The sequence below is a fragment of the Poecilia reticulata genome, chromosome 1 (assembly GCF_904066995.2).
Source record: "Poecilia reticulata chromosome 1, P_reticulata-male-v2, whole genome shotgun sequence".
Taxonomy (NCBI): domain Eukaryota; kingdom Metazoa; phylum Chordata; class Actinopteri; order Cyprinodontiformes; family Poeciliidae; genus Poecilia; species Poecilia reticulata.
This window is the reverse complement of record NC_088830.1, coordinates 33,225,641-33,250,932: the sequence shown is the minus strand read 5'-3', so window position 1 is coordinate 33,250,932 and position 25,292 is coordinate 33,225,641. Positions and strand designations below refer to the sequence as shown.

General features: G+C 41.9%; 1 protein-coding gene across 7 annotated transcripts in view; it reads left to right on the top strand.

Annotated features, from left to right (window-relative positions):
* The window catches only part of sorcs1 (sortilin-related VPS10 domain containing receptor 1), a 163,740-nt gene that overhangs the window by 101,938 nt on the left and 36,510 nt on the right, over nt 1–25,292 (top strand). For all 7 annotated transcript variants that reach the window (XM_008422146.3, XM_081611723.1, XM_081611718.1 and 4 more), the window contains exons 4-8: nt 12,966–13,124; nt 18,779–18,852; nt 23,239–23,303; nt 24,276–24,394; nt 24,518–24,607. In XM_008422146.3, coding sequence (XP_008420368.2) covers nt 12,966–13,124; nt 18,779–18,852; nt 23,239–23,303; nt 24,276–24,394; nt 24,518–24,607 — 507 coding nt within the window. The remainder of the gene's footprint in view (nt 1–12,965; nt 13,125–18,778; nt 18,853–23,238; nt 23,304–24,275; nt 24,395–24,517; nt 24,608–25,292) is intronic.

The following is a 25,292-nucleotide window of genomic DNA, read 5'->3' as shown; positions in this document are numbered from 1 at the left end:
CCTCTAGAGGAGCGCCACCTGGTGTCCAAACAGAGTGTCTGTTAAACATCTGATGCTGTGAGTAACTTTCTCCATCTGCTGGTTTTCATAGACTCAGTTTGAAACTGAAATGCTGTAATAATGGAAGCAGACCAGACTAATCAAACTCTGATCTTTGCTGTGTTTGGCTTAGAGAACCATCTAAACTAAACTAAACTAAACACTTTGGTGACAAAGTGAACAGAGCAAATGAACCGAAGGGTTTGGAAATCCCTCCGTTCTTTTTGCCACAGTGGTTTTGGCTCCTTGTCTGTGAATAGCTGATAGAAACAACCTTTTATTGCAGAAATAATCCTGTTTCACTTTGGTGTCGTGTTCAGCACATGCTGCTGTAGCTGAAAGTTCAGCTTTGTGTGACTGTGCAGTAGATGCAGCCATGAGAAGCTCAAAATACCTGAACTTAATGAACAGACGTCTGTAAGCTTGTGATTATGGAAACAGATGAAGAGATTTACTGAAACTTGAAAAGCATAACTTGGTTCATAAAGTTTTCCACCAAAACAAGCAGCTTCACATGCAACTCTTGCTGTCAGAAGTTGCTACCACCACCAGGAACACAATAGATGGCTGACATTATGTTGCATAAGCGTCACGTGGTTTTCAGACGTCTTTGTGCTCTACTGCCCCCTTGTGGTGGAGGTTTTTCAGTCCATTTCCAGAGAGGACGCATGGAAAAAAGAAATCTTACATTTTCAGGCTCGGCTCCTATTAAAACGAGTTTCTATGTGTTGCAGCAGTTTGAAGACAAACTGATCATATTGCTGTAAGGATTCTGCCTCCGACACTGACTGCCAGCTTCCTCCTTCCAGCCACACAAGCAGGTAGATTTTTGTAAAGGAGGGTAGGAGAAACGGCAGGGTTTTGATTCTTGCTCCTGCCCCCATGGAGGGTACCATGTGACTTCTGCTGGTGGGAAACAAAAGCCTCTCTTTTTACTGCAAGAGCCGGAGTAAATCAGACCTTTGAGGCTGCTGGAGACCGGGGGAATAAAACACCAGGGAGGGAGCACCGGCAAATAAACTGACGGAGAGCAAGAGAGCGAGGAGGAGTGGAGAGGGGAGGAAAAGGGCAGCAAAAAATGGATAAATAGAGGTCTGGCCTCGGGGTCAGCGACAGAGAAAACAGGCTGGCAACACAGCAATTACATCCATTTTCATATTGTGGCTCCATGCTGAGCCCATACATGTGAGATCAGAGCTCGAGCACACATGAGGGGAAATAATTCAGAGTTTTTGCCTGAGATTTTTTGTGAGAGCACACAATTACAGTAAATTGGCGAGGAAGCTGAGTGCTTGCTTTAAAAAAGAAGCTCACATATTGCAGTCATACAAATGGGTATAGCCTCTAATGGTTGGGAAACAAAAGGGAATTTTCTGGGGAGGCATTGAGTGACAGATGGATTCGGCTTCTGCTTTGCTCTCAGCTTGAGTGTTTCTCTGTGAGGAATGCATAATACGGCTCTTTCTCTTAAATTCACCGACTTAAACAACAGCAGCAGAGCTCAGGCGTCTTCCTCACAAAGGCCTCGGTTGCCTGCCAGTCCATGTGGGTGGACCTTTGTGTTTGCATTTTCACAAACACCAACCCCCCCCCTCACACACACACACACACACACACACACACACACCGTGACAACAATAATAGGCAACTTACCTGAGATCAGAACTTAAATGCACCTTTTTCTTAAAAATGTTTCATATTTTAATGATCCTCATCAGGAAAAGCTGTTATACATGATATCATTTCAGTGCCTGCTTTGATTTCAAATATTAAAAGTCATATATTACATGTTAGGGCTGCACAGTGGCGCAGTTGGTAGAGCTGTTGCCTTGCAGCACGAAGGTTCTGGGTTCGATTCCCAGCCTGGGGTCTTTCTGCATGGAGTCTCCATGTTCTCCCTGTGCATGGTGGGTTTTCTCTGGGTACTCTGGTTTCCTCCCACAGTCCAAAAACATGACTGTTAATTGGCCTCTCCAAATTGTCCCTAGGTGTGAGTGTGTGTGTGTGTGTATGGTTGTGTGTCCTGTGTGTCTCTGTGTTGCCCTGCGACAGACTGGCGACCTGTCCAGGGTGACCTCGCCTCTCGCCCGGCACGCTAGCTGGAGAGGCACCAGCACCCCTCCTGACCCCACTGAGGGACAAGGGTGAAAGAAAATGGATGGATTACATGTTAGACTGCAGCAAAGCCATCAGGCCTTAGTAAAACCTTCTTACTGTCTGTATTAAAAATGCTACTTCTGACTTTATAATTATTTCAGTTTACTGGTTTTCAGCTTTTAGAGTCAAGCTGTTCATTATAAGTGCTTCGGTTTGCTTGTCAGAAATGGATCACAATGAATTCTTTGAACACTAAAAGGTTTTTGTCAGCTGCTCTGATAAGAAGATGAACTTTTTGAATAACTGAACACATCAGTTCACAAACATTTCCTTATTTTAATATATGTTTCCATATTTGCTGAATTGAAATCTGTGTATTTAACTTCAGTGCAGCTGGAAGCAGAAGTCTGAAACTGAAAAGAAAGAAGGTAGCCAAATGGAAGTCAGCCATGATTAATTTCACTTCTCCTTCTGAAGTACATTAAACAGAAAACAATAGCATACTTTATAGTTCTGTTATGCATCTCGCTTGAAGTCCTGGTTCTGATCTTTAAAGCCCATTTTTAACATAATTTATTGGCCTCATTGTTCTCTGGAAGCCTTGTAATCTATTTAGAGAGCTAAGAGCCTCTTCCTGCTTTTTATCAAAGCTGGTGGAATTAAGGAGATTCACAGAAAATGAGGCGTATTTGTAGTCTTGTCTGACTGTAAGTCATTAAAAAACTACATTCACTGTCTTCAGATTTTATCTGAGCCAAAGTTAAGTTCTTACTGTTGGACCTTCAGGCATGTTGTGAAGAAACCTGGTTTTGGCGTCTTGTGTTCAGGTCTTATCCTTTGAGTTATGACTCCTGATGAAAGGTAGACATAAAAATCTAGATTGGTTGGTCATTTGAAAGCTTCGCCTTTCGAGCTCGGCTCTCATTTCCTCACACCACACGCTGCTGCTCTCTGTGAGTTTAACCCCCTTTACCTCAGCTCCTCCGACTGGGTCCCGCCATGAGCCACAGCTTCCTCAGTCCAAGGCTCCTCAGAGTCGTTGTGGTTGGAGATGCTGGTTCTCCTGTAGCAGTCAGTCTGAAGAGGCTTCTGACTGAAGACTGTTGCAGTCTCATGACCATAGTGGCTTGGTAACAGCAGAGATGACATTCCACAGGAATGGCATCAGGGGTTTTTGGGTATTTCTGCTAATCCAGCTCATATGCTTTTGCTGCGCCTCTTTAAGTCTCTGTGTTCAGCAGTTATGAGCTTCAGTCTCTCAAACTGCCTGTCAGTTGATTCCTGCTGTTATTCTTCACTTCTGCTGTCGATCCGTGCAGCTTCCCTTATTTTTGTGTGAAATTCTGCATTTTAAATTAATAATTTACCATCCTGCCGTGTGTTGATTATCACTGCACAGTTAAGAAGGAAACAGACCTGCAGCCAGGTGCTTTATTGTAGCTTTAAACATGGAAATATAGAAAACATGAGTTTTGGAAAAAGTAAATTAGGAAACATAACTTCAAATTGTCCATCTCATTTCTGGATTGTTTCTGTCCGGAGGTCCTCATTCTATTAAGTTCAGTATTTCAGGTCCTTATTAAACACATATAATTAACTATTTGTGATGTGGCAATGTGTGATGTGAAGTGGTGGAAATATTAAATTCACAAATCAATTTATGCCACTTTCTGTTTCACCAGTTGAGTGCTTTTACTTTGAAAGCAGCAAGAAACTGTAAGGAAAAATCAATATTTATGAAGGATGAATATTCAAAAGGGCAGAGAGCAAAAATAACTTTTATTACTTACTTTCAGCAGAATGTTGCATAATCTCGCCTGCAGCAGAATTGTGAAGTTGTTGCTGATCAGCCAGTCATTACAGCGCTTGCTTGCCTTCACCAGACTCACCTGCAGCTATTCCACCTGCTGCAGCCACAGCCTGCTGATATGAACTCATGTAGGTGAAGGATTCAGAGAAGAAGTGCTGCAGAAGGGAGGTGAAGCGTTTTCTATCTGCCGGCGTTTCCAGGCCACATGCTGGAAGAATCGCAGCGGATCAGCCATGGTCTGCTGGCTGCACAGCAACACGAGCAGCGGAGGAGAAGCTAACAGATGATGGTTTGTTGGGAGGCGGAGTTTCGGTGGGTCTGCGAGGGAACGTAACATCTGCTGGGCCCGAGGCAAGAATCTCCAAGCGGAGCAGCAAAACGCCCGGAGCCGGCGAGGCTGAGGACGAGCGGCAGGCTGGGATGGAAGAGGGAGAAGCAGGGAGGTCTTTAATGATTCTGACTCTTTATTGTCCACCCAGAGAGTGAAGGTGGACAGATTGGTTTTTCCTCCCAAAGCGACAAAATGTTCCAATCTGTCTGGACTTTGTTCACTTTGCAGACGATACAGATGTTCTCCTTTCTGAGAGTAAATTACAGTTAAAGTTAAAACCATTTAATAGTGGATTTATTTATCGGCAGCCAATTTAAGTTTTAATTGTAAAGACAAACGGGAATGTCTTAAATTTGGACGTTGTAAAAAGTCATTTTTCCGTCCAGCAGGTGTGAAGAAAATTTGGGTTTTATATAACACTTGTGACGTCAGCAATGGAGATATCTGACACTATGCATGCTGGGAGATGCCGCTCGATGAGCCCGTTAGTAAACTGGAAGCCCAACACAAAAGTTATTTGTGATGTACAACTTCAGCAACCTGCCAATGGATAGAAATGGCAGAACAAGGTCAGTTTCTTTCTGAAATGGACATTTCTTTGGTTTTGAGTGGTTGATGTGAGAAATGAGCGCTTCCTCCAGAAGATACAACTCTTCCAATGGAGAGCCGATCAGAGTCTTCCAATGGAGAGCCGATCAGAGTCTTCCAATGGAGAGCCGATCAGAGTCTTCCAATGGAGAGCCGATCAGAGTCCTGGTCAGAGACACAATTACAGTCATCAGCAAACGCCACGAAGTGTCTGCTCTTATTCCGACTCCGGCACTCAGAAACCAAAATGAATAAAAATGGTGAAAAGTCGCAGCAGTAGTGGAAGATTGAAGTACTTCAGATAAAACACCCTCCACTATCTGGTATTTGTTAAAAGATTAACTAAATCCTGGTTAATGTGGTTCAGCAGATGGCTACTAAAATATATGAAATTAAAAACCAAAGAAAATTCAGTGATTTAAATGTCCTGCCCCGTCTGCTGACTCTGATCAGAGCACCTCAGTTAGCCCTGTTAGCTAACTGTAAGACAGTTAGCTAACAGTAAGACTGTTAGCTAACTGTAAGACTGTTAGCTAACTGTAAGACTGTTAGCTAACTGTAAGACTGTTAGCTAACTGTAAGACTGTTAGCTAACAGTAAGACTGTTAGCTAACTGTAAGACTGTTAGCTAACTGTAAGACTGTTAGCTAACAGTAAGACTGTTAGCTAACAGTAAGACTGTTAGCTAACTGTAAGACTGTTAGCTAACTGTAAGACTGTTAGCTAACTGTAAGACTATTTGCTTTGGTTGCAACATTCCAGCATTTATAACATGTTTGCACATTTTCTTCAACATAATTCATGAAATTCCTCATGTCATATTTAGAAAGAATTTTTTGACTATTATTTAAGATTACTCAAATTGGATAAAAATCTTTTTGGTCTTACAACACATTCTGGATTGGATGGAGCTCTGGACTTTGACTGGGCCGTTCTAAGAGTCGGGACCCAAACTGTGGTCGTAAATCAAGTGTTTGGTCTTGAGATTCTGGTTAGAAATTAAAACAAAATGATCAAAATAGTAAAGGTTTCTTTATGTGAAGCAGAATGTTGTGTTTTTATGAGCCATGCACCATAAACTTTTTATGATATTTATTCTATGCCTCTCTTAAATTACCCTTAATCGTTTTTGGACTGTAAATATTGATACATATGACATTTGTGAAAACAGCCTGACTTTTAGAAAGATCTGAAACCAGTGCTGTGGTAAATACTCACCAGAGGGTAAATGTAATGTTATTAATTGATGATTGCTGCTGGAAGGAGTCATTATTTCTCTGGTTCAAGTCCCGTCAGATCAGATGTCTGGAGAAGGAGACTTCCTGTAGTTTGTTTTCTGGGATCATCCGTACGTAATGAACCTGTATCTGGGTTTCCATTCACGCCTCGCCGGCCTTCCGGCCTCAGCGCCGCCACCAGGGGCGGCTAGCCGAGACGGAAACCCAATTATACTGAAAGGCGTAAGCTGACATGTTTGTCAGGTCTGGCAGGGTCTGGATGAGCTAAAATGTCAGGCAGCGTTCAATTAGCAGCAGGCTTAAATGCCTCAGATCAAGAGACAGGAGTTACGTTTAATAAGTCGGATCAAACAGCTGAAAGCACCTGGTCGATGCCGAGGAAGAGGAGAGGTAATAATTATGGATATGTACATCAACCCTTTCATGTCCTGCGCTGAGAGACACGGGGCTGGATGGGGTTTGATGGAGAGTGTTTGACATGAATATTCATTGGTGAGAAGCAGGGAGAGTGATTTGATGCTTGCCGTCAGTGCAGACGCTCTGCAGAGTTAACTCAGTTCCACATGGATACACAGCGGTCAGACTGCAGGGCTGTTAACTCATCGCTGCTTCCAGTGGACTCTTCTGTGTCGGCATTAACTCAGGTGCTGCTCGTCGTCTCGTTCAGCGCCGGGCTAATGGGTCGCCGCTGTGATGGTTGAGACAAATCAACTTCAGTCAGAGTAAAAACAGCTTCAGACCAGATACAGTTTTCACACGATGAGGTAATTATCAACCAAAATCCTCAAAGGTCATAGCATAATAAAGAAATAGCAAGAAAAGTATCAAATATACTTTGAATGAGTTAAAGACAGAATACTAAAATCCAGCTCAACAGCTTTTGGTTCCAAAGTCTGATGGTTGTGGAGCAAAAACTGTTCACCAACATGCAGACATTGACTCACTGCTGCTGTGCTTCTAAACACAGTGCAGTTTAATTTGGCCACTTTACTGTGATACCCCTAAATAAAACTCTGAAACTGAAAGTTACTCCTGATTGAGTAACTCAGGAGTTACTGAATCATAGAGTTAATCTGTAATCTGACCTTTAGGGGCAGCTAATGCAGGGTTCAGTTTCTGGCTCCCAACATTAGAGAACCACCATCATGACTGGACCAGCAGACCGGACAGCCAGACGTTTCAGACGTTTACAGCAGGGTCGTGTTTTACAGCTACATCCCAGAGCTCTGGTCAGTCCATCATCTGGACGTCTGAGAACCTTTCGCAATGCACAACAATGACTATGTGGAAAAGTGGAAGAGACGCGGCGTTGAAGCTGATGTCACGCAGCTCCACTTCCTCTGTTGCTCAGAATGATGATGAATGCAGTGAAGTTTGTGTTAAAATATGAATAAAGATGAAAACAGTGGCCGGATCTTTATGTCCAGATTCCACAGGAACAGTATTTTTCCATGGATGAACTGAACTTCCGATTTTTCTCCATGTTCCTGCCTTACGTTAGCGACTAAAGGGGGTTGGCATTGACAACAGGAGGCTTTGAGACCTTTAGCCCTTCCAGCATGTTTACCGCTGACATTTATCAACCCCTTGTGAATACTTTACTCCCTCCTGGCTGGAGCTGCTCCCCTTTCTCTGCCCTTTGGCTTCAATTATGGGACTCGGTTCCTCTGACTTAAGCACAACCTGGAGCTAACTTTAGCTTTTTCCCTCAGCCTGCTGATACAGGGAATAATCCACTATTGCCTCCGTGGCTTGATGGGGCATTAGCACAAAATAACCCAGAATTCAATCCGCTCACACAGAGAAGTAAAACGGAAAGTAGAGGTGATTTTGGAGAGCGTTTGGCTGTTTACTTCCTGTCAGTGACAGACTTCCTCACTTGTTTTCTGATTCACTGGAATACGTGAAACATTGAGGACAGAAACTCTGGGCCAAGGCCAAAAGGACGCCATGTTTCTGTTGGAGTTGAACCGAAGCCTGGATAAAAGGTTTCTTCTCCTGGCAGGACGAGATGTTACAGATCTGTGCAAACGCTAAAGATAGAAGTTCTGAACTGGGTCAAAAGACAATGTTCTCAGTTTCCTGGTCCAACTGTGTCAAAAGGATGACCTTTGAAGACCAGGATAATCATTTCTAGGCCCATTAACGCAGACCGGGGCGAAGCCAGGACTCACTGGAAGGACGACAGCCGTACATGGCTGGTAATGCGGTCAGGAGGATAACTAGCTCTAACTAGTCCTCCGCTGGACTGGATACCATATGGCAGGAAGAGTAGCAGCTTCTTAAAGAGACAGGATCATTTAAAATGCTTATATAAAAAGTTTTGTTGTTTAATACACAGCAGTTGTAAAACAACTGAAGGTAACAGTTAATTCATTATGATATTAAATGGCACTGACTGTAAAACTCATACCTGTAACCTGTAAATCACCATAAACACAAATATCCATCTGTGTGGATAATTTTCTGTTTTTATTAGACAAGAATCATGAAATACTTTTTTTGTTTATTTGCTTTTACCATGGTGTTAGAATATTTCTAAGAGTTAGGAGTGAATATTTGTTTCTCTTTAAAGATCTAGGAATTATTAATAATGAAACGGATTATCTTCACTTTATTTACTCCTTTGATGATGTTTTTGGTTCTTGTTTTCTTTTCTCAGCACATAATTAATTTAACACGAGTTGAGCTGAGGAAGTAAATTTAAAATCCAGCCTTCTTTCTGCTCCACATCTGGATCTGCTATGAGAAACCAGTTCGTCCAGTTTGATGAAGCCAGTGTCCAGTAACGGGTTCAGCATCAGGGTTGTTTCCAGCTGGAGACGGAGCGAAGCCGTTCGGTTCCTCCGCTCCTGTGAAACCAAACCAATCAGCTGCGAAAGGCCAATAACGGAGGCTGCCTTTTATAGGCCGAGTCATATTAGCCATTGCTTTATTAAAAGTATTGATCAGCTGGAGCTACTTGTTAAAATGAGTAAGAAGGAGAATGATTGTCCCTGAAATGCATGAGAGCAGCATATGGCTGCAGGTCAGGATGCTGTTGGTTATTGGCAGGAAAAGCTTGAATTCTATATTTAGTTTGGATTTCCATGCTGCATGCTCCTTTAAACACAAACATCTCGGTTTTATTTTGGGCTTTTGCATTCTGTAAAACACTCACAACAAGGCAAATCCTCCATCTTCTCCCACTATTGTTGTTTTATGGAGCTGAATATGTTTCTTTATGTGATTCTGGCTGGTGTCCTGCGTCGGCTATGGAATCCTGATCCTGTTTCAGAAACACAGCGATGCACCTCATTTCTTTAAAACCATTTCCATATTTCTGCAGAATGAACTGTTTTCTTCCGTCTGTGAGGATGCCAGCATAGTTAGCGTAGCATAATCTAGGCGTTAGCAGAAACACGGCGGCCTGCTGCTGGGCTGCAGCTCAGAGTGAGACAAACACTTTGGATTGGGCTGTTCGACATGTTCTGCACGCATGTGGCATTAAAACCGCCGTCTCTGATTGATGAACTGGTGCCGGCGGTTCTGCCCACCGTGGCAGCTCTAACAGAAACGAGTCCTGACAAATGACTCGGCAGCATGAGGGATCAGAAACGTTCACGCCAGACGGCGACACGCAGAGAAGGATATCGACGGCGAGAGCAGCGTGCTCTCAGATTCTCTCTGCTGTCTGACCACATAATGGCCACGCAGACTCCGTCCTGCTAAGAGCCATTTTGAAACTAAATGTGAGTCCTGGTGCGCGAAGCAGGAACTTTACTTGCACAACTTTCATCGAGTTGTTGGCGGAGACGCTGTCGCTGGAGCTCCAGCTCTCATAATGGACTCTTATTGACAAAATGAAACACTTTCTCAACTGCGGGGAAGTTTAATAAAACCGCACAGAATCCCAGTTTGTAAGTTTTCTGCTTTTAAGAAAAATCTAAAAATAAGCAAAATACTACATTTATTTAAATTGGGTTTCTTTTAATAACATCCACCTTTATGGAAATTCTTTACACTTTGTCTCTTGAAAAATGAAATTTCATGTTTTGTACTGGGATTTTATCTGAACAGAACTGGCATACTATATATATATATGTCGCGATAAACGATAAATCGATTAATCGGACGATAAATTAAACCTATCGATCTCATTTTAATTATCGTCGTTATCGTCTCTTCCTGCCTTTTTTCTTTCTGTTGATGACATTGAATGAAAAAAGGCTCAGCTCCGGTCTCTCCACTGACCCTCCCTTCTTCATTTCCTTAGTCTAATGTCCAGCAGCTCACATGACACGAGTTGTCGGCCCATTTTCAAACCCTGAGAGACACATTAGCCGACAGAAATCCCAGGTATAACGGTTCGATCAGGTTCGATCAGGTTCGATCGGGTTCGTCGTGCCGTGGTGTCCAGCCACATGGGCACAAAATAATGGCTACAAGTCCAGTTAACTAATTTTAAAACCAGCCATTAATCAAAGCTTTACTAGAATCTACCTGTGATGCAGGTGGCTCAGCGTAAAGTCCTGACTGAATGAAATCATTATAATCTATTTATGTCACGTTAAAGATGAACAGCTGAAAATTTACCGGGTACCAATTTGGCTCCAACTCTCCTTGTCATTTCTGTATTCTTTGCACGAAATGTTGAACAAATATTAATTATGTTTCCACATATCATCTCCGATGTCCGCTGGACTTCGGGTTGCGCTGGTTGGGATTCCCCTCCGTAATTTCCCCTCAGAAAGCAGGAGGAGAATCCGCGCTTTCTGATTGGCTGCCTGTCACATTCAGCGTTAAGCTCCGGGGAAAACCCCTGATTTAGATCGGAACGGCTGACGATCTACCGTAACCCACCACACACTGCAGGATGATCGGTTAGATCGACCAACGATCTAAGATTATCATAAGGGGAAAATAGGGGCAAAAAAAAATATTGTAATATGAATTATTGCATCAGGTAGTGGGATGTGCCCATCTACTCTATCTAAATCTAGTGATTACTGAAGGGGAATATAATATACAGACTTCATAATCTGCACTCTTTTGGTTGAATGCAGTATTTATTTCTACTTTGGTTTTATGTTGTTTACTTTTTATTCAAGTACGTTTTTGTTAATGGAGACTGAGAATCCATTTTATTTTTGGTTTTGTTTGTTTTGTTTAATTCCAGTGTTATGTGTTCTTTTGAAAATAAAGTGTATCTATCAGGAAATCACCTGCATTATTAGTCAAGTCATTTCCATTAAATCGGTGTCAAAAGGTCTTGAAACAATATTATCGTTTATCGCAATAATTTTTTAGACAATTGTCCAGCAAAATTTGTTATCTTGACAGGCCTATATATATATATATATATATATATATATATATATATATATATATATATATATAACCAAAACACCTTCACCTGTATATGGGTTTCTATATAAGACAGTTAGATAAACTTCGTTTGGTCTCTTAATGAGGACTGGGTCACTGAGGCAACGAGTGCAGGACTGAGAATCCCTCAGCTCAGACGGAGCTTTAATCAAGCTGCAGGTCTTCCTCATTTCTTCCTCAGAGTCTTCCTCAGGGTGAGCTGAAGGTTTCTGGACTGGTTCTGCTTTTAAAACTTCCCAAATGAGATCCATAAGCTTAACGTCCACAGTTCCCTGATTTCTGTTTCTGATGGGAGCAACACATGGAAACACCCTTTACTTCCAAATTACACTCGTTTATTACAGTCTTTCCGATGTAACCCAGGTGGATGTTTTGGGTCTCAGTGGGTTCTGACTTGGTACCATGATTATCTGTAAATTCCCTGGGACATCCAGACGTGGTGCTCAAACGGTAGTATGTGTTAAAAACTTGTTTCTTTGCACTCTGGCGTTTTGTCAGGCAGTGGAACATCACCTGTGGGTAAAATGGCTTCCCCAGAGCCGGAAACAAAAGGCGCGTTAAAACTTTCAGTCGATTCCCTGCAGCACTTCCTGCTGCTCCGCACGCGTTTCGCTTTGAGCGATGAAGACAATAAAGCTGAGTGTATCAGCGTTTTCACATCGTCTTTTCTTCATATTGATGCAGGACAGAAGCAGAACTGAACCCCCCACCTCACACACACACACACACACACACACACACACCCACCCCCACACACACACACACACACACACACACACACACACACACACACACACACACACACACACACACACACACACACACACACACCAATCCCCAATGGAAATTACATCATGGAATGAGTGCAGCAATACAAAGTGCTGACCTTGCAGTTTGTCTGTTATGAGCTGGCGGCTAAACATTTACAGTATTGGACTGTGAGTCGGTGTGTGTGGCCGTTAACGAGGATTACAGCTGGAGTGTTTTCCAGAATAGAATATGTTGGTTATGGATTTTAATCTTTCAGTGTGACTGGCTCTCTGAACAGAACTTGAGCCGCCCACAGGGGCTGAAAACTTTCTAACCCTGACGGGTTTTGTAGAAAACTGTTGATGCCGTGTTGCAGTTTTTATTATCTTTGTTTTCTTTTCTAGATTTTGAGCCACATTTGGAGAAGAAAGTAGAGTTTCAGGTCGTAATCTTAGATTGAGTCAGTTTTTTAACAGTTCGCTCCAGTTCTTCTACTCTGACCTGATGAGATAGAAAAACAATTTAATCCTTTAAAAACCGCAGAGCCAGTTAAATTTGGACTGGGCCGCCCATAAACCGTCTCTGGTTGAATTATTAATGATCAGTTCTGTCTGCTGCTTTCAGCTCTTCAGCGCTCAGGTCGTTTCGTCCGCAGGAACAAATGTTTTGGGTCCTGTACTTTCTGCCGTCATGCTCATCATAACCAAATGCTTTGTATTCTCATCATCTTGTGTTTCTTTTAAAGATTATGCTGCTGACGGATCCGGAGATAGAGAGCAGCCTCCTGATCAGCTCTGATGAAGGAGCCACATACCAGAAGTACCGACTCAACTTCTACATCCTGAGCCTCCTGTTTCACCCCGAGCAGGAGGACTGGATCCTGGCATACAGCCACGACCAAAAGGTGAGGGAGAGGACATGAGTGCAGGTCCTTTAAAGAGGAAGAGCCTCGACCACATCAGTGACTCTTAGCTGGAGGACTGATGCTCCGCAGGAGGCCGGTGACGGGTCAGCCGGAGAACAGGTGCAGCTCTGATGAAAGGAAAAGTCTGACAGTCGCTGCAGGAGGATGAAGCACTGCAGCAGCAGCTTAAAGCTGGAAATCATCTTATAAACTAAATTGATTAATTATGTCACTGAAACAGAAGTAACCGCATCAGAAACATCCATAAACTGAAGGGATTTTATTCATTACTCTGAATGTTTCTCTTCTATGAAATTTAATCTGCAGCCTAACAGAAAAAACAAACAAAAAGCTCCAGATATGCAATTTAAAGTTTTTATTTTAGGAATCATTGTCTGAGAAACAATGCTCTGAACTTTTCATATTTTCTTGTGTTGCAACATTTAGTTGGTTTCATGTAATGAATCAAAGTGGAATTTAAATTCTACCTGGTTTTTAACTGGAAAATTCTTAAAAGTGTGGCATATATTTGCACTCATCTCACCTTCATCAATAACTTGTACAATAGTTTCTCTCTGCTTTTATAGCTGCAGGACTTTTGGATCCGTCTGTGAAAATAAAATAAAATAAAATAAAATATCCCATGATTCTTTGCAGAATAGCTCCAGAGGATTAAGAACATTGGAAAAAAATCCAACTGTCCTCATTAATTATGTGAACATTCTGAGTTATATTTTATTAAAGAAATACCAAACTAAGATAAATGTAGAAGCTTGTGTGAGGGATCAAACCCGTGACATCGCTGTAAACACAGCGGTTTGGGAGAAGACAGATTTAAAGGTGAGAGTCGGTGACTTGAGGTTAAATGTGTCTTATGTGAAGCAGAGATCCATGAAATGGAGCCACAGCAGCTGCAGCCTGTAGATCCTGTTGTAGAGAACCTGACTGAGGTTATTAATCAGCTAGAAGGTGAAATATGGAGGTAAATATGAAGAAGGTTCTGTGTTCTTCAGTCAGAAGGTGGCTGAGCTGCAGCTAAAGGCTCATTCCAGACTTTCTGTTTGCTGTCTGGTGTTTAAAACCAATGAAATCTCAGCAGCTGCGGCTGAAAACAAATTAAATGTAATGTCCTGATGTTTCATATCTGCTTCCTTTTCGTACAAAGTAACAGAGCTGGTGAGACAGACAGAAAGCGTTCCTGTGGTTCTGTCAGTCTGCCGGGTTTCCTTTGATAGAAAACTTTTTAGCCAATTTGAATAATAAATTGAACTTGACTGGATTGTTTGATAAAAGGGATCAACTTGAATTGGATGGGATTGACTTTAAATCTGCCTCTGATTGGGTTTATTTATCTTTATCAATAAAGTTGAAGTGAACTGGAAGCAGAAGCGACTCCTCCTGCAAAACGGAGAGAGGAGTCCAGTTCAGATCCAGTCAGACTTTAACATTCACCTCATCAGCATGGAAGGTTGGCTGATGATGAAACTGTTTATTTACAACAAGTAGGATTAGTGTGGTTTATAATAACTGGTTCCTAGTGAAGCATTAAAACATTCACATATTTGTTTTATATTATTGAGGTCAGGTCTTGGTGGATATTTGTTACACTTTGCTGTGATTGGTCTCCTCAGTAGGCGGAGCCGCATCACTGAGTCGGTTATGGAAATTAAATAAATCGTCTGAAAACTCGAGTTCGAGTTTGTTCCAAAGAATCACTTCCTGAAGGGAAACCATGCAGCGCAGATGGGAGAGCGGCATGACATGCTGAGTCATTGACACATGGGGGGCATCATGACTGAATTTATCCATTTAGCAACTTAACATTCTGCTGAACACCACGATGACACTGAGCCTCTGCACATGATGCGCATGACGTCAGGAAGCAACAACCTGCACAGACTCCTGAGAGTCACTTTGTTTATTGATCCCTCTGTAAATGGCTGCTGTGGGTTGATGCTGCACAGACAGACAGTTGATGCTGCACAGACAGACAGGATGCAAACCAAGCTGTCATTTTATCCTAAGTCTTTAGATGTTGAAGGAAAAAGCCGTCAAAGGATTAGCAGCCCTCTGAATTTACAGCAAACAGTTTTTACAAGCTAAGAAGAGAAACACTCATTCATATCAGTGATGCAATCAAATATAGAAAATGTTCACATCTAATCATTGGTTACCATGGAGAAAAAGCCCCACCATGATGCAGCCGAGCATGTATGAAAACGCCTCTCAGCACCTGGACTTTTGGATGCTTTCAGTTTTCTCTGGTGCAAGAGAAAACCCGGTTCATGACATGGTGGCATAAATCATGTGGAAAGAATTCAGGCAAATCAATAAAGAAGTCAGGAGGCAGAATTCAGGCTCCGTTATTGGCTCTCTGTGAAAACCGAGGCCCAGATAGATGAGCTTCTTCCACAGACGCATCGGCTTGAACCAGTAGAAACTGGAGAAAACAGTCAGTGTGTCTGTTCATCCCTCACTGCTGACGTCCGTCATGGCGCCTCAACATGATTAGGAGACATATATGCAAAGGGTCAACAGTGTTAGCAGAACTACTGTTGGTTCCCTCCATCGTTATGTTGCATAACTAACCAAAGCCGAGTATATTTCCTTGGGAAAAGGGAAGGAATGGATAATTCATTCCCTCATCGTCCGCCACTCCCACCAACTCAAGCTCCTCTCCACCCTAAAACTGCTTCTCTTTCACTTTGCCTGCCCTCTTTTTGGCAGAGCTGCCACATTTGTTGATTGAGAGACCTTTCAGAGGCGGCGGCGGCGGCCCCTCCGCCCCACCAGCAGCCGCCTCACCTCCTCCGGCTCCTGCTCTCTGCCTCTGCTCTTACTGGGAAACACACTAACTCGTTTTAGGAGGGTAATTAGTCAAAGTGATTTCCTCCTGCCCCAGTTCTCTGCTCTCTTCCTTTTTCTTGCATCTGCTTAGCCAGCTTCATGCATGCATATTAATAGCAATCAGTGATATTTGTTTTCATGTGTATTAGAACACATTACAGCTTGATTTTTCAAAAATATATTTGTATTGATTAACTTTTAACTGGGATTTCATTGAATACATTCATACAGTAAAATTGGGACACTTTACAAATATGTCTGTTTTAACAATAAGTCTGTATAAAGTCATAAAAATAGCCGGTAGTGAGAATAAAAACTAAAAACAGAAGAAAAGATGTAAAATGACATGGATGTATAACATCAGGTGTCCATCATCATTACTCAAAATGTGGCTTTTCTAACTTCAGACATTTAAATAAATCTGCAGCCAACGGTTGATGTGAGTGTGAACACTGGTGACCTTAAACTGGTTCTAGTTAGTTCAGCTTAAACAGGATGAAATATGTTGACAGAAATCTGCAGCGATCAGAGGAAGCTGAGCTGAAACGGGAGGAAACATTTAATAAATGACTTCTTAAAGCAGCTGAGTGTAAATGTGACGGCTGCAGCCCGCCTGTTTGGACTCAAATGAAAGCATTCCGATTCCGATTCTGGAGTATTTGGACACCTGAACGGGTTTAACCCAAATGCAGGAAAATAACCTTTTGAGAAGAAGCCAATAGTGAAACATGAAGGTGGTGCTGATCAATATATTTAAATACCAGTAAAGTATTTTTATGGACTCTCAGGTCTTTCTAATGACTTCATATTTAACTCAGGGGTGTTGAAGCAGAAATACATCCAGAAGTTTTTCCTCCTGCTTAACTTTCCTTTGACATACTTGTATGAATCTCTCTGTGAACAGCTTCCCCAGCAGCGACATTTCATTCCTAGAAAGGGTCAGTAACTGTCCACTGGAGAACAATCTGATGTAAAATTATCATTTTATCTGCAGAGGTAAATATCAGACTTTTCAGCAGAGATGATCCATTTGGGATGATGTTGTTATTCTGAGCACAGATGTAATTAGAAAACAAACATTTTGGATATCCACTGATAAATAACTGTTTACACGCTGTGCATCACTGCTCACGCTCAAAACGGAAAAGTCAGAGTTTAACATTGAAACTAGTTTGTGTTTGTAAGCTGCACAGTAAACAGATTTATCTTTGTTTTATAGCTGAGTTCACGTGTTTGAGGATTAAATCCTTTTATTTCAGTCTCTAAAGGTTGCAGATTAAAAAAATGAAAAGTGAGAATAACTTCATTCTGTGATGGTAAAGAAAAAGTAAATCAATAAATGAATAGATAAAGATATAAACATAAGTGCAGTGTCATTTAATGTCCTACCAAAATAAATTATAAAATGCTCTAAAAAGGTTTTTCTGCTTTTTATTACATAATTGTAACATGCCTGTTATATACTTTATACATTTAAAATATAATTTATATGTTATCATTGCACAGTGGCGCAGTTGGTAGAGCTGTTGCCTTGCAGCAAGAAGGTTCTGGGTTCGATTCCCGGTCTTTCTGCATGGAGTCTCCATGTTCTCCCTGTGCATGGTGGGTTTTCTCCTGGTACTCCGGTTTCCTCCCACAGTCCAAAAACATGACTGTCAGATTAACTGGCTTCTCCAAATTGCCCCTAGGTGTGAGTGTGTGTGTGCATGGTTGTTTGTCCTGTGTGTCTCTGTGTTGCCCTGCGACAGACTGGCGACCTGTCCAGGTGACCCCGCCTCTCGCCTGGTAGCTGGAGAGAAACCAGCAACCCTCCCGACCCCACCGAGGGACAAGGGTGTCAAGAAAATGGATGGATGGATGGATGGATGTTATCATTTAGTAATTGATAATTTATCATAAAAATAATTAGAATTCCAATGTTATTTTTTGTCATCTTTGTGTTTTTCTCATGTTTCATCCAGAAAAATACAAAAAGTTCAACGACTAAATTTAGACACCAGAAACTTTAAGGATACATTTTCCTCTGTTTGTCGACTAGCCTTCAAAACCAAACTGATTTCAAATCAAACTTTATTTTAACACATTTGTACAACTCAAAGTTATTTTAGGCGTTTAAAGAAGAACAAAACGATATGTCTTTATATTTCAAGACGGCTTCTCAAACCTGCTTTTGCTGAAATCTCAGCAGATGATCAGAGGAACAAACCAGCGCTTCTTGTTTCATGTTCAGCTTCTTTGATTGCACTCAGGCCACCGCTGTCATCTGCTCTCGTCTTTAATAACTCTCCTCTGCAGAACTGTGACATTCTCCTGCAGAAATCTGAGTCCACAAAATGTCTTAGAGTCGTCACAGTCAGTAAATTAGAGTATGAATATTCCCACGAGGCTCGTTTAACTCATTAAACGTACCTTTTGAAAGCCGACAACCTTTAATTGGGCATTAAACATACTTTTTTTATGAAGGCTGTATTTTTTATTGGTGTGATGTAATATTCTAATTTTAAATGTCATGTTATTTCATTAATCAAGCGGAAAATTATCGTAATTAACAGAAATGAAGACTTTCAAACATCCGTCTGTGTGTAATTTTTCTACATAATGTGTTTGAAATAGTGATAAAGCTTCTGAAATAAATTATTTTCAATAATATTTAAATTTATTGAAGTTAGTAGTTCTTACTTTGGCTCAGGATGCTGACGTCTGAGCGCAGAGCTCATCTGCTTGGCCTTGTGCACTTTGGGTCTTATTTTATGAGCTTATGCAGCAAAATGATTGTTGGATTAACTTTTATTTTAATATTTTTATAGCTTTACAGTTCTGTTGAGTTTGGAAGAAGATGGCAGCTGGTGCACGAGAAAGTGGCTCCTAATCGTTTCTATTGGTAAGTAATCATGATAACAACCTGTTCACTTTACTTTGTTTATACCATTTAAAGCTGATGATTAATCATCAAATGTCATTTTCGAAAAACAGAATGTCTAAATATAATTTATTTCTATAAGAAAAGTTTACAATGAAACTGTTTTTTAATGCATTTTGTCCATTATTCATTAAAACCAGGATGTTTAAATGATTTTATCAGACCTGTTGTGATATTGACATTTTAAGAATAAAAAAGTTTTTTTTTGTCTCTAATATTAATATTTTTTCTGCTTCTTGTTATGAAATGTTGTGAAGAATGTTTCTGGACTAACACTGATGTTTTTAACAAATACAAAAATGAGATGATGAGATTCTTTTGCTGGTTTTGTGCCAGAAAACAACAATAATCTCCTTTTTATATTTTTCTTGAATTTGTCCCCAAGAAGCCAAATACAAACTGTGAGAGAAGATAAAGAGCTACACGTGCTCTATGGGAGACTTTTTCCATTTCATAAATTAAAATTTGAACATTAAAAAGCACAGGAGTGAGGCTCCACAGCCAGAGATGCTTTTAAATGGCTACTTTACCAAATAAACCTGAGAATTAATCAACACACACAATAACTGCAGGAGCTGATGGGAGGAGTAGCAGCGAATCTTAGACTAGATTTTAGCTCATTTTGCTCTTAATGGGTGTTTGTTTCTGTTTATTAGGTAAATTTCAACAAAATCTCAAAAATATTGAACTTCAAATCCAATTGCTAATAATCCATTTGTGTAAAATTACCTGTTTCTAATATAACAGTCAGAAAATGCACCTTAATTCAGAAAAAACCTGCACATCATTTAATTAGCACCTTTTTATGTTATTTGTCAGCTGCTGCAGAGTAAATGTGTCACATTATCATCACAGCAATAACTTCAAACATTGGTTCATATAAATAATGACAAATTGCACATTCTGAAATTCAGATTTCATTATAGAACTGATTAATCTGGTGGCTCTAATTGCTGCATATTAATTGAAGCTGGATTGTTTTGTGCCAAATAAATTTGATCAACTGTTTGGAAGAGAGCGCAGGGAGCCGAGGACGTTTTCTACGAAACTATAAACACGTCAGTTATTGTCGTTTTCTTTTATGCAGGTGGTAAAGATGTCAAATTATAATTAGAACTGAATAAGAGGTTGTGCAGATTATTCATGTGTAAGACTGATCATCAATGTGTTGGATGGTTGATTTAGAATATGATCAAAAGTTCATTTATTCCACTAATTCAGCTGAAATCATGTAAACTCGTTGCACACAGCTTGATATATTTCTAGTGTTAATTGTGAGAATTGCAGCTCACAGATAAAAGTTTCTAAGAAAATAAAAATGTTGCATTCAGCCAATAAATTATTTTTTTAATGCAGAATTGTTGCATTATAATCTGCATAACCATAAAGAAGCATAATGTTTCTCCAGTTGAGTTGTCGACAGCTTCCACAAGCAGCATGAACCACTAAAAGTCCTAACTGGGTGTGACGGTAAACCAGTGCAGTCTGTTGGCAGTAGAGGGTGAATCCAAATTATTCCTGGATAAAAACTTTTTCACTGATGTTTTGATGAGCTTCAGAAAAACTGAAGTTTTATGCTGGGAGCCTCACCGTCCAGAAATCTAGACTATTTGATTTGAAACATTCAGGAGTGACAAGCAACCAAATACAGAGACATTAGAATGGAATCATTTGTGTTTTGATAATTTCCCAATTAATTTTGGAACAAAATATAGAAATACAAAGATTTGTGGGATAGATGCTTTCCTCAGGACACCGACCATCATTTCTTTCATAAAATCTACAGAAACATTTTGTGTTCCTGCTGCATGACTCTGTTGTGCTCCCTCTTCACAAGTTGTGTCAAAGTTAGTTGCTTTCTGCATGTCTTCATCCAGTAACCAACACATGACAAATGGTCTTCACCTCAGCAGAGTGCAGAGGAGCGGCGCCGTGGTAACGAGCCGCGCTGCCAGGAGTGGAGCGGGCCTCAGGGCTGATGCTGCCGATGCTGTCAGGGTTCTATTTTGGGCTGCGCGCTGTGCGGTTGGAGTTGTGCTAGCCCTGGTAATGAAGCTGCTCGGGGAGCTTATGTCTGCTGCACATGCAGCCACGGAACATGTGTAAGCTCATTTGTGATTCGGAGAACCTGAGAGGCGCTGAGCGACTCGCTGCTAACCTCCATAGGATGCGGCTATAATCAGTTTGGGAGCTCGGAGACTGCAGCCATTTGCATATGACACTGATCAACTCTGCAGGAACATTTAGGAGCTGCGTGTGTGTGTGTGTGTGTGTGTGCGTGTGTGGGTGTGTGTGTGTGTGTGTGTGTGTGTGTGTGTGTGTGTGTGTGTGTGTGTGTGTGTGTGTGTGTGTGTGTGTGTGTGTGTGTGTGTGTGTGTGTGTGTGTGTGTGTGTTTCCTGGAACAAGAGCTCCCTCTCATGACACCGGCTCTTTTGCTCCTACTGGCTCTGACCTCAGCGCAGACACAGACGCTGCTGTTGGGCTTCATTTGAACTTTCTTGGAAAAAGTATTTGCTCTCCTACTGATTTCTTCTGTTTCTTTGTTTTTTTTGCCAGAATGAATGTTTCAGATAATGACTTTTAATATCAAAGTAGTTGGAAAATGCAGCTTTGAGATGATGATGCCCTTTATTCAGAAATAAACCAACCTGTAATACTTCCACTTGTTAAATCATGAATGAGCTTCGACTAGAGGCGAACCGATTGCAGTTTTCTGGCCGATCTTTACAAAGCCTGACCTGCTGATGCGATTTTGGCTCATACTGATTTTTGTGTCTGAAAAGTTGTTAAGTTGTCAGAGTGACAGCTGTTAGATGTGCAGACGTGACCTGCTGGCGGGTCTGTCAGTCAGTCCTCTGACACCGCAGAGCAGACAGGGACTGATTCTGGGACCATTTTGCAGAGGAAACTAACATCGGTGGATAACTTTGTTTTCTCATGTAAATACTGGCTGATGTTGTTTAATCGGTATTTTGAGTGTTGTTGGAGTTTCACCTCACCAGATTGTTGTTCCTCTCCAGGCACCTTGTGAGAGTTTCCAGGTCAGAACTGATGCTGACTAAAAGGAACATAAAGTCACATCTTTTATTTGTCAAAAACATGTTGAGGTTTGAAACTGGAATATCTTATTCCAGTTTCATCTGTGTCTCGCTACATCTGGCATAAACGAGCAGCATCTCAGAAAACGTATGACGAGCCAGACATGGAGGAGGTTTGATGTCTGGGCGTCTCTCCGCTCTGGTCAGAACCTGGACTTCTTCTGCTCCCGACCAGAACATTGTCCAGGAGAGGCTCTGTTGTTGTCCAGGTCATCATTTCATGGCCTTCAGGTGAAACAGACCGGAGTTATGAAGCAAGGCAGTGATAAACGAACATCAAGATGACTAAAAAAGGGTTCTGGAGTGGCCTAGTCCAAACCTGGACTGAAACTGAGTTGCTGTCAGTGTTGCTGTAAACACTTGTTGCCAAGAATGGAACAAACATTTACTACATTTAGGGGAATCATGTACTTTTGACTTCCACTAACTTTCCCCTGAATAAATAAAGTGATATTTTGAAAACCTCTTTAAACTAAACTTATCTTTAATATAATTCTTGGAGGGTTTAAAGCATTAAACTGTTTGCAGAAACCTGACGGGGCAAACTTCCTTCACGGTTTGCTCTCCCATAATCCACTGCCTGCCTCAGATGATTCTTTGGATTATTTAGTAAAATGTAAACATGGATTTGAGAAGTAGGCCATCGTGTTCAAGCTTTTGTTTGATCTCATGTAGTTAATAAAAGAACAATGATCTGAGTTTTGGTGTTTCTCAGCCCGTCACACACAGACTTCCAGAAATCTGTTCGGCCCGTCGGAACGTTGTCGCGTCTCCTTCCACCTTCTCCCATCAGCTCCTCATCTTCGCCTCCTTCCTCTGATCCTCCAGTCTTTTTAATACATTTTTAATGCCCTAATGATTATATGCTATTCCATCTGCAGGCATCCCGACTGCAGCAGGAAAATCAATGGGTTTTCCTGCTCTAATGATGGGAGGAAACATCTTTCTGTCTCTCTCGTTCGGGGAGGAAAAGGACCTTCAAGGTCTTTTGAACATTTAGATCACTCACTCAACCTGAGGCTCTGTGCTGAACACAGATCGTCGTGTTGGAGACAGTAATTCCTACATGCAGCTCTGCTGATATTTACCGCTGCTGTGGCTGCAGTTGGCTGAACCTCTCTGTTGTTATAAGCTTGTCTGACTTTGCAGCATGTAATCTCTCAGGTCAGACAGCAGCTTCTTTTCCCATCCACCCAATGGGAAAAGAGCAACAGTGATGTTCCTGAAACATATTTGTCTGCCTTTCAGGTCCAAGATGGGTTTGGACAAAGAGCCGGGCTTAATTCACCTGGAAACCAGCATCTCTGAAGGACGTGAGTAATTGAATTCTGAGTTCAGAGCTCTGTTTTCCTGCTGTCTTTGTGCTCTGCTGGAGGCATTGTGCTCAAGTAGTGAGCAGTCGGGGGGTTCTTGGACAGTCCTGCTGCAGGATAATGTAAAGGGACGGCCGGGTCCAGGGACCCACAGGAACAATGGAGGGAAAGTAATGCATGGATTTGTAAAGCTTTTAAAGCTCAGCGGTTCAGGTCAGTGGTGCACATGTAGATTCACTTCACTCACCTGAATCACGTCGATACGAAAGCGTCTTAAAAAGGACAATGACTTTGTTCTGCACAGAAATCCTTGGAATACATAAAGCTTCACTGAACTCTGTTACTACTGAGGGACATTATGTAGGATGTGATGTAGTATTTCTGCTTTGCTCATGCAGTTAGCCTCTAAACGTACAGATCTCTCAGCTCTGGATGTTTTATGCATGAGACCCTGAGGACAGATTCGTTCCTGAAGCCTCAGTGACTTTCATCAGAACGTTGTCCGTGGGATGGACATGTCCAGACCACGTTTCCCTGTCTGGACATGGTCACATGGTTAATTTATCTGTGTTCCTCTTCGTTTCCACACTGCCATCTATTTTCTTTTTTTTGGTTTTGTTTGAGCCTGATGTGACAGAGGTAAGCCAATCAAACGCAGCCCCACACAGTGTTACAGTCACACAGCCAGAGACCATCAGCATTGATCACGCCTGTATGGAGGGAGCCGACAGGTTTTTGGCAGAGGCCAGCGGTGGGGGACAGGCGTGCGGCCGCAGAGCCGTGATTGAAGGCAAGGAAAGCAATCGGCCTCTCGGTTCATCTGTCATCTCTTACCGGGGCCACTTCACTGACACGGGGCCAAAAGAGAGCACTTAGCTGTGGGTGAAGGCTGCCTTTCTTCATCGGCTAAAACCATATCAGAAGCCACGGCCTGACGTGTGTGTGTGTGTGTCTGTGTGTGTGTGGGAGCAGAGGCGCTGTACGTCACCTGCAAGCTGCAGAACTGCACAGACGCCAACAAGGGCAAACCATTCCCCGGATACATTGACCCCAATTCCCTGGTGGTGCAGGATGAGTATGTGTTTGTCCAGGTAAGTAATCGTCCGTTTGCTCCAGGACGGCGCTGTGGCTGCGGGAGATTCATCCAGGGCATATTCAGTTATGTTCTGTTGTTTGGTGTAATATGATGTTGTTTGTCATGTTTGTGCCTGAAGGTGTCCACTGCAGGGAGGCCGGTCTACTACGTTTCTGCAAAACGAGACGTCTTTACCCCGATGAAGCTGCCAAAGTACACCCTGCCCAAGGTAACACGGCCCAGCGCTTTGTTACAGCTTACATAACGCTCACCAACAGGCGCTCCTGAGACTTTGACCATTAAAAAGCAATTACACAACCCTAGAAAGTGTTAGAACAAAAATTCTGCACAGCAGTGCTGAAGTTTGTACATCTAAACGTCGGATCAAAATGAGCTCCCGGCTCGTTTCGGGATCCAATTCATCGCTGGCTCCCTGCGATGGTTTCTTTGGTGTTTCCGGGCAAATCAAGGCCAAAAGTATCTCAGAGCGTTTCCAGGATTGTTATTCGGCTCTGCTTCGCGTGTGCCTGACCTCGCTTATCACGTCCCTACTGACAATTAAACATGTTTTATTCAATCAGGCCCAGTGCGCCCGGGTAGCTGCAGGCTGGCTGCAAGATATTATTGGAGCAGTCAGAGGTAGATGAAGCTCCCAAGCTAACAGCACGAACTCAGCCGAATAGTTTCTGTCCAATAACTCTTGGCAAGTGGTAATGATTGCTGCATCCTCTTAGTTAAAACACAGACGACAGAAACGTTCAGATGGCTGTGATTAACCCAGCAGGAGCTCAGGAACAATAAGGATCATGTGAACGTCTTTAGGTTTATAATTGAAACAGAATAAATCAGGACTTTGATTGAAGGACCAAATTAAAAGCAAGCTGAGGTGCACTCATACTCGGAGTATGAATGTT